Here is a 15,940-nt window from a genome sequence, read left to right as displayed (position 1 = left end):
TTTCATGTAGAAATAGAATAGTTTACATATTTCTCTGTGGGTGGAGAGAAATGATTGATTGATCTTTGGACCAGTGTGGTTGGAGGGGTGGTAATTCCATCCTCCAATCCATGGTCACCTTTGGAATTCTATAAATACCAGATGTTTGAATAAAACTGGATCTTTTTCTCTTTTGAACTTACCAAACTTCTGTGTTACTCATTTTGTGTCCAATAGCAACAATGATCCTTGGAAATGCAATATAAACACTTCACTCATAACTTGAGGCACCACAATACTTTTGGTATCTTCACGTAAGTCTATAAATGCCACGTCAAAAAACCCTCTCCCAGTGTAGAAAAGGTGTATTCTAGCACAGTTTCCACACTTTGGAATATTTAGCTGAAATGAGAGTCAGAAATCTCCGTGACAGGTTGCTTTTTTGTGTCATGCTTCTTTCACTTAACACAGCAGCACCTTTGAGCTCTTGACATTCTCTAGCTGCCATCTTCCATTTCCCTGGATTGTTTGTACAGTCACTCCTGGGATACACCCTCAGGTAACTCTAGGAAAGAGTTAAAATGTTCAGCTGTACACTGCAAAAATCATGCCCTGCAGCCAGACTAACGCAGCATTTCAACAGCCACCAAGAATTTTATTTCTCTTTTTGGCCAGGCAAAAGAGAACCCACTGAAAACACTGCTGGAAATTATTACTAATTACTTCCTGGAGCACCGTGGGACTTCCAGGAGCTCTGGTTCCAGCTCTGCTCTGGCAACTCCTCAGAGTAAGAGCTCAGCATCCCACCCACCCGACCTCCTGGATGAGGATCATGGGAATGCCAGTGCTCTGGATGAGAGCAAAACTCAGGCCTCCAGGTACTGATTTATTTCTCTTTGCCCTGTGTATTCACTTAGTTTTTCTTAATGAAGGGAAAGAGTGTTAAATGTTTTATATCATGAGCTCAACTTTCTTTTGTTAGTTTTCTTCATAACACAAAGCTTAATTTTCCAGATTATTAAAATTTCCTGTGCAAGCCACCCTTCAAAAATGATCTTTTATGTTCCCTGCCAATTATGAAGACTGATAACCTCAATTGCGTCTTTCAGTCACTGAAGCACATCAAAATAGGAGATTTCATGCCTTTTACATTGGGAATACTCAAACTGAAGCAGGTTTGGAGGTAAAACAAACCACCTGTGCTCAAACTACAGGTATATTCATGCCTTACATAGGAAAGAGCAAGTTTTGCTGTCTTAAATTCAGTGTGGTTACAAATAATGTAGGTTTAGACCTTGCAGAGTACCTGAAAACAACATATAACCAAGTTTTTCATTTATTGGTGCCTCAAAGAGGATTAACAGTCCTGTACTTCCATAGAGAGCTTTTAAAATGGGCACAGAAGTGTATTTCAGCTTCCCAGCCTCCACCTTCAGGGAATTAATCAGGTTTTGTCCTTCATCCTAAATGCAACATGCCCAAAGCAGCCAAAACAGTGCATGAAAAAAACCTCATGAAGTCATTTCTTATAGGGGAAGAAAGCCAAGATGTTTTAAGTTGAGCTCAGAAGCAGCACTTGAAAAAGAGGCAGTGCAAAGGCTTTCTTCCCCTTTTCTATTTTTCTTCCTCTTTTTTTATTTTTAATCCCTTTTTCTTTCCCTTTCATGGATCTCTCCCACAGGGGAGTCCCTGACACTGCTCTGGGAGGGAACAGCAGTGCCCAGTGGTGTTAATGTGGGAAGGAACCTTAAAGATCATCTCATTCCATCCCATTCCTCTATCCCAGCTTGCTCCAAGCCCCATCCAACCTGGCCTTGGACACTTCCAGGAATCCAGGGGCAGCCACAGCTGCTCTGGGCAACCTGTGTCAGCCTCACCATCCTCACAGGGAAGGATTTCTTCCCAATATCCCATCTAACCCTGCCCTCTGCCCTGAGGCTCATCCTCACCATTGCCATCCCCTTTGGGCAAGGGAAGACCAGGGACTGCCAAGGTCAGCCAGCCAGTGCCTGAAATCCATTTTATTTTCAACTACTGTAACTTTTAACAATGCTTTCAGGGGTGGAGACTTGAATCAGACAGGACTCTGCACTGGTTCCTTATTAATGACTCTGCTTTGCTTTTAACTTTGCTCTTGGAGGTTGCTGTAACTTAAAACAGTCTCTGAGCCAGCGCCCTTGGCAGTGAGGGGTGATGTGGGGCTGGGTTGGGAGTAGCAGTCCTTACTTTTCCTGATGATTCCAGAGGCAGATCAGGCTCCCTTCAGTTTACATACAGGATACCTCAGGTTTCAGCTTTTATATTTTCAGATTCTGTGCTGCTTTAGTGTGTAGTTCTGAGCTTCATATGAGGGGATGGTGAGCTCTGTGCACAGAGCAGGGAGACAAAACAATTCCTGCTCCAGCTGGGCACCAAGGACAAATGATCCAAATCTCAGGCCCAAGAGCACAAACACCGTGGGCTGGAGAGAGAAAAACAAGCAGGATGGGAGTGCCTGGGCTAAAGCTGGAATGGGACAATGAACTGCAAGGTGCAAATGGAGCAGAGCTGATCCCAGTGAGAGCCCCCGGGAGCGCTCGTGCATTTTGGGACCATTTTGGTTGATCTTGAGTGCAGCCCTGGCTGGGCTCTGGTGCTGCCCAAGGTGGATCCATGGAGGAGATCCTTTGAATAAATCCCTGCTTTATTCTTTAGCTCTGTCCAGCCTCTCTTCTAGGGCAGCCTTCACAAGGCATCATACACATCATACTCAGCGTGTCCTCACCACACGAGACACACTCCTGGAAAAATGGGTTAAATCAGAGGAACAGTTTTGTGGTACAAGATGTTTCAACTTACTTTACAATGAATCAGGATGGAGGAAAGCATCTCAGAGGGATAAACAAGTTCAGGGATTTGTTTCCTTGTGTTAAGGAGGGCGAGTGTTTTTGAGTTACACAGAATTTATAAATTTATAAACGGACATGGAGCTGGGGACTACTCAGTAAAATAATTTCCATCACAAAAGTGCTTTTGTTTGTGGACTAAAGTAAGTGTTCTACAGCTGAACAAAGAGTGAGAAGCGTCAGTAGAGTCAGTCTAAGTTACAGGAGAACAGAGGATGTGAGCAAAAGTGTTAACAAATTTTCAAGCAGATGGAGAAGGACCGGGAGCTGCTGGTGGTAGCTTAGGGCCTGTCTGATATAACAAATCAATTGCACTTTCTGCTATGATGTACAATCATACAATCACAGAATGGACTGGGCTGCAAGGGAGCTAAAAGCTCATCTCATTCCACCCCCTGCCATGGGCAGGGACACCTTCCACTGTCCCAGGTTGCTCCAAGCCCCATCCAGCCTGGCCTTGGGCACTTCCAGGGATCCAGAGGCAGCCACAGCTTCTCTGGGAACCTGTGCCAGGGCCTCAGCATCCTCACCGGGAAGAATTTTTTCCCAATATCTAATTTAAATTTCCCTTTTCTCAGTTTGAACCCCTTTTACAACAAAATAAGTAATTATGGGATTGTGTTACCCATGTTATAACCAGTTGTGTCACATAATAATGATGAAATAATGTTCTGAAGTCCTACATCCAGATGTTCAGGTGAAAAGTGCCTGCATTTGATTACCATTTCAAGATAAAATGTAACTTTAGTTGACAACAGTGCTCTAATTAGCTGGTTTTATTAATTTACTTGTGCATTACTTTGCTCTTTCAAGCTTTTCCTCTTTCTTCCCTCTAGGTATGATGCTGAGAATCCACTGGATAAAATCCCTCCACCCAGAAAACATCAGCACAGAAGTGAAAAATGCCACACAGGGACAACCCACAGCAGTAACTTACCCTGTGCTTGGGACAAGAAGTTAAAAGACAGTCGAGAGGATTTAAAAGCAGCTGTGATTTCTGAGGAGCTGAAATCCACAGGGAAGGAGAAGTCAAGGCCCAGGGCTGGTCTCATTGCCAGAGGAATGATGGCTGGACCAGTGGCAAGTCCGCCAGAGGTGATTCCCAGCACTTTTCAAAATGTTTGGCTTGCCCATGGATTTTATATCCAGCCTGCTGGGATAAAAAAGTCACTTGCAAATAATGTTCAAATGGCTTCTGCATTAGCTCTGCAGGCTGAAAAGAAGTGCTAAGTTAGGGAAATCGTCGTGCTTCATTCAGAATTTCAGATATAACCACTGCAGGCAACTACCCCCTGCATGTCTGTGTTCTCAGGTCACTGAGAACACACTTTATAAATCACTTTATAAATCTTCCCCATTCCTGAAACCTCTTCACAGATTTAGTTTTCCATTTTCCTATGAAAATTGCTTTGTTACCTTCACAGTATTTGTTTCACTCTGGTTTTTCCAAGACCCCACGTTTAATCAGGAGCATTTGGAACTGAAAATTGCTTTCAGTTGAAAATAAGTTTCTGAATGGATCAGATCAGACCATATTCCATCAAGAAGTGCTTTCAAAGCACAGTTTAAAATTTCTTGCCTACTTTTTTTTTTTTTTTTTTTTTCTTTATGCTTCTTTTATATAACAACAGGAACTTTTCCAATGTAAAATTAAGCTTGTGATAATGAGAAATTAAAATACTTAACTATGACTTTTAGGTAGTACTGAAGAGCATATGGGAATTCAATTAATTAGCTGGATATTTGTAAATATCTCTGATTTAGAAGTAAAGACTAGATACCCATAGTGGTAGATACTAATAAAATATCTTTAGATGTCTTGATGTCCTGAGCTGGATACAGCCCCAAAATTAAGCTCTTAGGAGGTAATTTGTTGTTTTTCTTGGTAAAACCATGGAAAACATGTTTTAATGGTAGGTAGCATCCTTAATACTGCTCAAATTTTAAGTGAAAGTGTTTGCTTATTTTATTACTGATTTTTTTTTAAATAATGATTTTTTTTTAATTATGATTAATTTATAAAAATTAATGATTTACTCTGGAAGCTGATTCCTAAAAATGAATGAATAGCTTAGCTCAGAAATCAGTGCTAGAGCTTTCCTTTGCTTTTTGCGTTTATTTAAAGATGCTAAAATTTTAATCTGTGCCTTTCATGGCTCTTCCTTCCAGGATCCCCAAAAAAGGAGGCTTTCCAAAAGATCCACGAGCATCAGCAGCACAGCCCAGCCCAGGGGTGAGGAGCATGAAGAGCATGACCTGAGTGTCCCAAGCCCTGATTTGCAGGAAAGCAAAGCATCTCCACCAAAATCCCACGTGGAATTTGCATCGAAGGCTCTGCTAAGCTCACACACCAGTTCTGCCTCTGAAAAACCAAGGAACAGCCCCAAAGATCCAGAGGACTTTTTTTCCAAGCTGCTGTCTGAGAGAGAGAGGGCCAAGACAGAAGAAAGGAAATCTCTTCCAAGCTCTGGTGCAGACAGCAGTGAAAAAAACCTTAAAGTGAGTGCCCCTCACAGACATTCAGGGGCTGGGAGAGAAAAGAAGGAAAGATCCCTCAGGAAAACTGAGAGTCGGTTGTCAGGCCACAGGTGAGAGTATTTCTGGGGATATTGTGCTGAAACAGAGTTTTTATTATTTTTCTGCACTATTTCATGATATAAAAGTTTTAGAAGTGAACTCCAAATATATATTTTTGGCTTTTCTCTCTCTTATGTTCTTAATTGATGGTTTTTTGTTGTTGTTTTTTTTTGGGTTTTTTTGTTTGTTTTTTTTTTTTTCTGGAAAAAATGTAAGAGTGGGAGGCGTAGCATTTTTTTTAATTTATACACTAACACTGATTTCTTAAAGTTATTATTGCTATTTTGTTTTCCAGTTTAATTTCTTATGGAGATAGCATATGTGGAGACCCTATTGAGAAGGAAGCAATTATACATTAGGTATAAATACATTTATAATGTAGGGGCTGTGGGAATTATCAAACTGGGGATCTGCTGGAGCTGCAGATGGGCCAGGAGTGGCACTTGCTTCCTATCTGGAACCAAAAATTTACTGAAAAGAGCTGCCAGCATTCCACATTCATATAATTTGTAAAAGATTAACATGCAATAGGCCAAAGTACCACAGTCTAAAGTCTTAAAACTCGGGTTTCTTGCAGCTTGACTGATCCTATAAGGTAGTGCTGATCCCAAAAGGCAGTGCTGCCCCATCACTTCATCCTTTCCACTCTCAGGATGATTTTTTCCTCACACTCAGCATTAATTGAGGTAGAGAAGAAAGCTTCAGTGGCCTTTGGCAGCTCCCCAGCAAAGCTGAGAATATTGAGTGTATTCCTGATACTGGCTAATTAATGAATGAACAGCTCATTATGGATGAGCCTCAGAGGTGTGGTGGGCTGGATGGAATTCCCTGGGAAGAGTGTTGCTAAAAACCAGTGAAAAGTCTGATACAAAACCTCACTGGTTAGCAGCTGGGTCCTACATGGGGGTCACAACAATCCCAGCCAGCCCCACACTTTTGGGAAGAGTGGCTGGAAAAGCTGCCCAGTGGGAAGGGACCTGGGGGGTGCTGGTGACAGTGGCTGAACTCAGCCAGGAGTGCCCAGGTGGGCAAGGAGGCCAATGGCACCTGGCCTGGGTCAGCAATGTGGCAGCAGGGCCAGGGCAGGGATTGTCCCCTCTACTCAGCACTGGAGAGGCCACACCTGTAGTCACTTTTAGGCCCCTCATGACAAGGAGGACACTGAGGTGCTGGAGTGTGTCCAGAGAAGGGAACAGAGCTGGGGAAGGGTCTGGAGCATAAGGAGAGGCTGAGGGAGCTGGGAAAGGGGCTCAGCCTGGAGAAAAGGAGGCTCTGGGGGGACTTTGTGGCTCTGCACAGCTCCTGACAGGAGGGGACAGCCGGGGGGTCAGGCTCTGCTCCCAGGGAACAGGAGGAAAAGAAATGGGCTCTAGCTGTATCAGGGGAGATTTAGTTTGGATATTAGGGAAGATTTCTTCACTGAAGTGATGGTCAGGCATTGGAACAGGCTGCCCAGGGCAGTGGTGGAGCCACCATCCCTGGAAGTGCTCAGAAGCTGTGTGGATGTGGCCCTTGGGGGACAGGGTTTGGTGGTGGACACGGCAGTGCTGGGGTAATGGTTGGACTCGATGATCTGAGAGATCTTTTCCAGCCTAAACAACTCTGTAATTCTGTGGTTCACTCTGATGTGTTGGGACAAGCTGACACTTCCCAACCTTTGGAGAAGCTGGGCTGGAAGGGGGGTGACCCACAGGATGTGCTGCCATCCTGTCTGTGCTCCATCCCTGCAGGGAGGGAGGGATTTGGGAACAGTTCCCTTTCCTCACAGAGCTGCTTTGGTCTCAGTAGGAGCAGGAGAGGGAGCCCTTTCCTAAGCAGAGCCCTTTCCAGAGTTCATTCCTGCCGGGCAGTGTGAGCTGCAGCCAGCAGAGCATTTGCATCCCTGCTGAGCTCCGGGCTCCTGGAAGCACCCACAGAACCCAGCAGGGCTGCTGGGACTCCTGGAGGTCAGAGGGAGGAACAGAGATTCCAGATAAACACCCACAATATCAGGCCTGGCTCTGGCAAAACTTTTATTTCCCTTCAGCCAAATCCTGTTGTGTTTGGGAGCCCTGCAGGTTCTGGTCAAAGTGATTGAGCATTTTAAAGAATGAAAAATTCCTGTGGTAATGCAGTGAAAAATTACAGTGTAAATCCAGCAGGTATTTGTCTAGATCCTCTTCCATTCTCTGTTACAAAATCCTAATGTAAGTATTTAGGTGAGCAGCTGAGAACCTCTATAGGATTAACCACAGCTGGTTCATTCACAGCATCTGCAATTCTGGTTTTGTCTCCCATAGAAAACTAAAGACGAATCTTATTTTTCCTTCCATTTACATTACTTTTTGAGTCTCTTTTCTTGTTTTTCATGTGCTGTAAAAACACGCAAACTGAAGGCATCCTGTGCAAATATATGAGAAAAAACTGGAAGTAAAACTACTGCCAAGCTTTAAAAGAATACCTGGCCATAAAATATCCTAGGGAAATGCAGATGCACAGCATTTTGACTCACACCTTTTAATGAAAGAAATTACAGGGGTCAATGATGGTTCTTTATTGCCATGATTATATTTTTTGCCAAGTCATGAAGGGTTATTTAATAAAAAAATACAACATGCTGTAGAGGTTGCATACCTACCCAGATTCTACAGGTGGGGTTTATTTTAGAATTTCTGTTTCAATTAATCCACGAGAAAAGCAATATATAGGTGGCAGCAAATCTTCATTTTTCCTCAGCTGTAAGCAGACAGCAGCCAGTAGAATTTCTCAATTCACAGAATCCCACAACGCCAGGTTGGAAGGGACCTCAAGGCTCACCTGGTCCAACCTTCCTTGGCAAAAGCACAGTCTAGACAAGGTGACCCAGCACCCTGTCCAGCCAAATCTTAAAAGTGCCCAGGCTTTGGCAATTCAGCACTTTTCCCTGGGGGAAATGGTTCCAATGGCTGATTGTTCTCTTGAAAAATGTTTCCTCTTGTGTCCAATTGGAATGTCCCCAGGAGTAATTTGTACCCATGGCCGCTTGTCTTTTCCATGTGATTCCTTGGAAAAAGGGAGTTTCCATCTTATTTGGAGCCAAGCTTTAAATGCTGGGACGTGGTGATATTGTGCAAGCAGTGCACACACATTTATACAGAAATATGTCAGTAATTCCTCCACGCTCCTTCTCAGCAATTTTGTTTAACTTAACAAATTAAAAATGACATTTATGTCTCAGTGCTACTTCAGTGGAGAATTTAAAACCCCTTTCAGGTCATTTTGATGCTCTTGTTTATTGTTCATCTTCAAAGGAGTATTCCCCTTTTTTTTTTGTTGAGTCCCTGTTCCCCTCAGTTGTGTGTAAGGCCAAGTAAAATGTGGATTATTTATTTTTTAAGAGATTTTGAAGGGAATAAAAACCTAAATTTAAAAGTACCCAGTCCAAGTGACTGATCCAAGATTCCACCTAAAAAATGCTGTATTTGTGGTTTCATAAGATTTGTAGGAACTTGGGAGAGATGATGTTGAGGGAACATAACTCAGGTCACCACGAGCAAATTAATAAAGACTTTCCTGAGTCTTTTATCCTGGGTAGAGCCTTGGATGGCAGCAAGGAAAGGTTCTCTGCTTCCTTCAATATCTTGAGGTGGGGTTAGGCCAGGTGACCTCGAAATCATCCTGTGATTCTCCTTGGTGCTGAACCCCCTATTGGAGGCAAATATTTAACATTAATCTCAGCACACAGAATAAAGAATGAGTGGAATGGAATTCATGATCTTTAGAAATGGTAAAGAAATAAATGGGTGTTGAAGTTGATGACTGTCATTGCATTCAAGACTTTCTATTGCTTTTCTGGAAAAAAAAAACACGATGAATAATGACTTTTTGGGAAGGTTACATGGGGTTAAAAGGTCAAGATTTGCCCATTTCACAGCTTGAGCAAACAAAATTGGTTAAAGGCAAGAAAAACCCACTTCAAAACAGTTGAGAAACAGTTCTTTTGTCTTGACTACAGAGGTGTGCTGCAGTTGTTGCTCCTGAAGTGTTTTCCTAATTTTCCATTAAGTCTATCAGTGCAAAGCGTGGTGGTGCTGTGGGAAAAACCCTCCAGTTGTCAGCTGAGTAATTTTTGGATGAGTAAATCCGAGCTGGCAGTTCTGCAGTGGGGTGCAACCACCTCTTGCTGAGTTAGATGGGCAGGTTTGGACTGTACAGCTCCATTTCTCTTCTGGTAGTTACAAAGAAGAACACGTGATGCCTGAAATTCTGGTTTTCACATCCACAGCCAACCAACTTCCCTCCCTTAGTTCCAAGGAAAACAGCATAAAATTAAAATCAGAGCACTGAATTCAGAAAAAAAGGGTAAAACTGGACCAAGGGAACAAAAGGACCTGAAGTTGAGGATATTTCCTAGGATCTTCAAGGGAATGGCTCAGAATCAGAAAGGCACAAAGAACTGGGAGTATCATGACGTCAAAATAAAAATTTCCTGCTGCCATTGGTGAGCAGAGGGATGCAGCAGTGAATCCCATTGTCCAGAGGCAGAGATGTGTGCAGTTCCAGGAGCAGGGAGGATAATTGATTCTGCACTCATCCTTCCATTGTGAACAATCCCCTGGATTGCACTTACCTGATCGTGCCTGGCCACCAGTGCTGGCTGCAGCCTGGCTGTGCTGCTGCCCTCCTGCCAGCATTCTGCCAGGGCAGAGGGGTATTCCAGGCACCAGGAACTGCTTTATGGCTGTGGAAGTTGGATTCAGGTGCCTTTTCTGATGCCTCAGGTTTGAGCTTTTATATTTTTCACATTCTGTGCTGCTTTAGTGTGTGGGTCTGAGCTTCACATGAGGGGATGCTGAGCTCTCTGCACAGAGCAGGGAGACAAAACAATTCCTGCTCCAGCTGGGGACCAAGGACAAATGATCCAAATCTCAGGCCCAAGAGCACAAACAACGTGGGCTGGAGAGAGAAAAACAAGCAGGATGGGAGTGCCTGGGCTAAAGCTGGAATGGGACAATGAACTGCAAGGTGCAAATGGAGCAGAGCTGATCCCAGTGAGAGCCCCCGGGAGCGCTCGTGCATTTTGGGACCATTTTGGTTCCTCTTGGGTGCAGCCCTGGCTGGGCTCTGGTGCTGCCCAAGGTGGATCCATGGAGGAGATCCTTTGAATAAATCCCTGCTTTATTCTTTAGCTCTGTCCAGTCTCTGTTCAAGGTATCATTTCCAACCCAAAGCTGAGCCCCTCCCATGCACTGTGGCTCCACCACCAGGAAGGTGCCCATGAGCTCAGAGCCAGTTCTTCTCCTCCTGCCACAGTCTCTCTGCTGAGTTCACCACAGCTGGGCACTTTTCAGTGCTTCCCATTCCCAAAATATCCCTCCTTGTTTGGTGAGAAGCCCTTTTCTGGCAGTGTCCTGTGTTTTAACACAGATGGGGTTGGGTTAGGGAAGTGCCACAGACACCAAGTGGAACATTGCTCATATTTCATAGAATCTTAGAAATTATGGATGGAAAAGAACTCTTAGGGTCATTTTTTTCTATGGCAGATTAATCACTGTTATATATATTTATATTTGCTGTAATACTTTTTCCAAATTTTTTCTGCTCCAGTCTTAAATGACTCAGGTGACACCTCTCCCCTGATAAGACATTCCACTTTCTAGCAGTTCCTATTATAAGGATTTTTTTTTTTGTTGTGTTCACTTTCCATTTGCTATGTTGTGCCCTGTTATCCATAACTGGAGTTGATTTTTTGACTGGTGTTTCTGTTCTTTGCTACATATTCACCTCTGTTAAAATACTTTAAATATTTTTCATGTTCTTTTAGGTATTTTTTGTCTGAAGCTTATACTGCCTGCAAAATATTTTTATCTTTCCTGCTCTGAACTTTTGCTGTTGTTTTTCTGTTAGGTTTTACTGATTTATTTTATATTTCCCCCATGTGTTTAGGGGTGTCTCTAACATTGTCACACTGTGACTCTCAGATAACAGGGCAAGAACTGTCACCTTCTGCTCCTGGCCCGGTCCTCAGCATTATAAAATCACAATACAGGTGAACCCATTGTGTTAGTGAAAATTCTGCTTTTTTCTCTTTCATATGTTCCAAAAAAAAAAAAAAAAAAAAAAAAAAAAAAAAAAAAAAAAAAAAAAAGGAAAAAAAAATACAAATCTTTAAACAAATTCCTTCAATCCTTTAAAAATATATTCAGGGTTATTTTGTTTTTTTATTCTTTTACATATCTGACACTTTCAAAATATTATTGTATAAATATTGTAAGGACCATTATGTTTCAAAATATTATTTTGAAAGTGTTATGGTCCTTAAAGGATTGATGTTCATGCTCTCTGTTATTAACAGGAATAAAAAAGCTTATTTTCCATGTGAAGACTGAGCCAATACCTGTCAGGTATAGATCTTTGAGTGCCTAAAACTGTAAATATCCTCTCCTATCTTTTTATCCTGCATCATCCCCAGCCACAGTCTGGCCTGATCTGCATTAGGAGACTGGCAGAGAACACTGGCCATGAGGTTTTGAGCAAGTCCTGAGCAGGATTTGGTGTTCCCTCAGTCAGTGTAAGCAACAGAGCAGAGCACAAGCAACTCAGGAGGTTTCTGGACTGCACTGATAATTTCTTGACATAGTGAATCAGAATTCAATGCCTGTTGAAGGTTAATATGTGAATGTCTCATTTCGTAAGGAATACTAATTAACGTTCCAGTTTTAATGCTGTTTTTTTAAAATAAAATTGAATTTCCAACTGAAAGGAAAAATAGTTTCAGCAAAGTTACGTAATGTACATTATTTACCCAGCAGATTTGCTTGGCTTCAGTCTTTCCTACTGTGCATTTTGGTGTAAAAGTAGGTTTTCTAGGAATATTCTGTATTGTTTGATTGGTGGGCTGCAATATTTCAGTGTTACGCACAAAACCGGTGTGTGGGATGGGCTGGCACTGTAAAATAATACCTGGCAATTTGGTGAGTAATGAAGTTTTGATCCTGGGAGGTGTTGAGCAGTTCCTAAAAGTCCTCAGCACGTGGATAGCCTGTTCTGTGGAATGAGGGCTGAGCTCCCACAGCCGGGTCATTTTGGACTTGATCTCATTTAAAACCAGCCAGAAACCCCAGATTATTCCAGGATTCTCAGTGTGTGTGTGAGCAATGCCTGAGGAATCAATTCAGTTTTTCCCACTGTGAGAGGAAGAGGATGCCTTGGGCTGGGGTGGCGTTTCTAGAAAGTAGGGGTTGAGTCAGAGTTCCAGACGAAAGAGCGGAAAGGAACGCGGGGCTGGAGCAGCCTGGGAGTAAATTACATTGGTAATTTCCTTCCACCTTTATCTACGTTGTCCTTCAGCCACGCTCTGCATCATCTCCAGTCCTTTGGAGTGGGTTTGGAGGCAGGAAACATGGTGAGAACAGTGTTGGAGCAGCCCAGGAGTAAGTTAGGTTGGCACATTTCCTTCCACCTTTGTCTGGGATCTCTGCATTGTCCTTCAGCCACGCTCTGCATCATCTCCAGCTTCTCCCAATCCTTTGGAGTGGGTTTGGAGGCAGGAAACATGGTGAGAGCAGTGCTGGAGCATCCCAGGAGTAAATCATGTTGGCACATTTCCTTCCACCTTTGTCTGGAATCTCTGTGTTGTCCTTCAGCCACGCTCTGCATCATCTCCAGTGCTCTGGAGTGGGTTTGGAGGCAGGAAACATGGTGAGAACAGTGTTGGAGCAGCCCAGGAGTAAGTTAGGTTGGCACATTTCCTTCCAGCTTTGTCCTTCAGCCATGCTCTGCATCATCTCCAGCTTCTCCCAATCCTTTGGAGTGAGTTTGGAGGTAGGAAACACGGTGAGAGCAGTGCAGCCACACCTTCCTGAAGAGAGGAACCAAACCCTCCTGGAGGGGTTCTGATCCCTTGCTCCAGGGGGTCAGCCTGGCTTTGACTCTTCCAACTGGCAGCAGAGGAATGTCTGTCAAGCAAAACGGGCTCGTCCGTGGGGAACATGGACTTAACTCGCCCATGGATGAAAAGAGAGCTGCTCGTGGTTGCCAGATCAGGAGTGAAAACCTTCAAGTGCCCAGAGTTGCGTAACACCTTTTCTAACATAATGCTTGGACCGGAAAAAAGGGCCTAAAATAAAAGTTATAAACTATTGTGACTTCTGTGTGGTGCCAGTGGATTTATGGCAGCAGAGCCCACGGTGTAACATCTGTGGGAATGCCATTTGCCCTTCTAGTATTTTTCCAGCGCTCCATAGGAAGAGGCACTTTGCAATTACTGGAAATGACAAATGGCTTCGGTATCATTTCTTTATTTTTGGAAAGGAGGTAAATCTGGAGTGGTCCAGCCTGTTGCCTGAAATGCACTCAGTCAGTTGAGAATTTGCATTAGAGGATTGTGGAGGTGTGCTCCAACTCAAACTGTTCCATGTCTCTGTGGAATTACTTGCTCCTTAAAAAAATCTGTTGTGTGCAGGTAGCACAAGGAATTCTTTTTACCCCTATTTACCCCTAAGATTACTTTACAAGGAGGTAAAATCTCTGTGGTCTCACCTGTAACCTGTGTTTTGAATTCACCTTTTTTTTAATAATCATATGAGATAAGAGAATACCCCATCTTCAGTGTATCTTTAACAGTTGATACTAGTTTTGAGGAAGATTATTTATATTGCTGATACCTGTCAGGTTGCAGTGGTTTGGACTGTTAAAAATCTGAGGTTTCTGACAGGAAATGGAAGACCACAAATATTCCACATCCTTAAAAATTAAATGGCCTAAGGGTTGAAGGCCAAAACCAGACTGAGTGGGTACTTTATGGATGGTGAACAGAGAAAAGGGTTGGATTTATCTCCAGGAATGTGAATTGATTGAGTGCCAAAATCTAGGAACCCTTTCCTGTGCTTTATGTAGTGTCTTGTGGGTGCTGTGCATTTTTATTTAGTGGAATTTTATCTCCTTTAAAAAAAAAAAAAAATTACTGATTCTTGTTTATTTTGCTGACAGCAGTTTAGAGCTGCTGAACATAATGTGAGTTCACACAGGTGGTACTGAGCTCCTTGGAGATTCCAGTGGGAATTTCACACTCCAAAATCTCTGGTGGAGAACAGTAGGAACAAAGCTGCATTTTTATTATAATTCTGATTTTGTAGCTGGAGATAAATATTCTTTCATAGCTTCTGAATGAGCTTTGTGTTCATTGTGTTCATTTGTGAGCCCAACTTATTCGGCACCTCAAACCATCTTGTAGCTCAACCTGTGATTATAGTAATTCTTTTTTTATATACAAACCTTCCCAACAAAGATTTCACATTGTCACAGTTAGTAAAATTCAGCAGGACAAATGCAGACTCATGTGTGAGGGAATCTATCAGAAGTGACCACTTCTATTAAAATTTACCCAACTTTCTCATTTACCTCTTTTATATCTGTCAGTTTTCACAAATCTATCTGTCCTGTTCACCAGTTAATGTTTCATATTGCAAGTGTTCAAATCAAATCAGATGCAGGTCTTTACTAAAAAGGAAATTAGGGGAAATTAAGTGCATGAGCCTCTGTTACCTTTGTCAACCAGTGTTGCCAACATGATAGAATTTATATTAAGTTCTCATGACAAGACCTTTTTCCTGTAGAAATGTATTGCCTGGCCTTGATTGTGATCATGTCCATTGCATCTTTGCAATTTCTTTTAGTAATTCTGATTTTGTAATTGTGCCCCAAAGCAGTGACAAGCTGCACCACACAGAATGGCCCTTTTTACTCTTTTGCAAACAGCAATAGAGGCTAGTTTTTAATTATCTACTCTGCAGATTTTACTCACTATTCCAAGACTGTTGGATATGCCTGCCTATTCTACGTCCAGTAGAAAAGCTGTTGTAATCTGGCACTGAAAATGGGTTTTACCACCACAGTCACCTTAAAGCCACTGATGTTTAATTTTTAAGCCCCTTGGTTTATCTGACCTCTTGTGAGTGTTGGTGTAAATAGGAAATTATGGAATGCACATCCATTATTGTGCCAAGGAGCTCCCTCTCTTGTGAGTTCAGCTCTTCTCTGTAAATCCATTTTCCTACAATGCTTGGAGGCCAGAGAGGAATGTTCAAATATTTAGAGAAAGTGCTGTACAATATATTTAGAATGAAACATATTTTCTTCCTGCCCCGTTTTCCTGCCATGATGGATGACTTCCCCCTTCCCTAAGTGTTCCAACCAATTGGTTTTACACCTCCAATAAATTTTCCTGGAACAGCAGCCCTCTGCTGAAATGGAAATTGCAGTAAATGTCCTGGCTGTTTTGAGAAACACAAGTTCCCCTCAAGGAGGGGAACCTCCACCTGCAAAAATACCCCACTTAAGCAGAAAACACCCAACATTAATCTTGGATGTCAGCGCTTTCCTCAGCTTGATGGGAATTCTCAGCCTGGAGAATTCCGAGCGCTTTGCATCCCGGGCTTGGTTCTTCCTGGAATTTGTGTAGAACCAACATCTTTTAGACTTTCCAGAGAGAATTAACACTACAAAAACTGGTGCCATGAGAGCTATATGTGAATTGTACC

The 15,940-nt window shown here is 42.7% G+C and overlaps 1 protein-coding gene across 3 annotated transcripts in view; it reads left to right on the top strand.

Moving 5' to 3' along the window:
* The window catches only part of MINDY4 (MINDY lysine 48 deubiquitinase 4), a 69,052-nt gene that overhangs the window by 2,070 nt on the left and 51,042 nt on the right, over positions 1-15,940 (top strand). For all 3 annotated transcript variants that reach the window (XM_053937377.1, XM_053937386.1, XM_053937369.1), the window contains exons 3-5: positions 655-857; positions 3,701-3,959; positions 5,034-5,452. In XM_053937377.1, the coding sequence (XP_053793352.1) occupies positions 655-857; positions 3,701-3,959; positions 5,034-5,452 (881 nt within the window). The remainder of the gene's footprint in view (positions 1-654; positions 858-3,700; positions 3,960-5,033; positions 5,453-15,940) is intronic.

This window comes from Vidua chalybeata, chromosome 1, assembly GCF_026979565.1.
Source record: "Vidua chalybeata isolate OUT-0048 chromosome 1, bVidCha1 merged haplotype, whole genome shotgun sequence".
NCBI lineage: Eukaryota > Metazoa > Chordata > Aves > Passeriformes > Viduidae > Vidua > Vidua chalybeata.
This window is presented reverse-complemented; position numbering and strand designations above follow the sequence as displayed.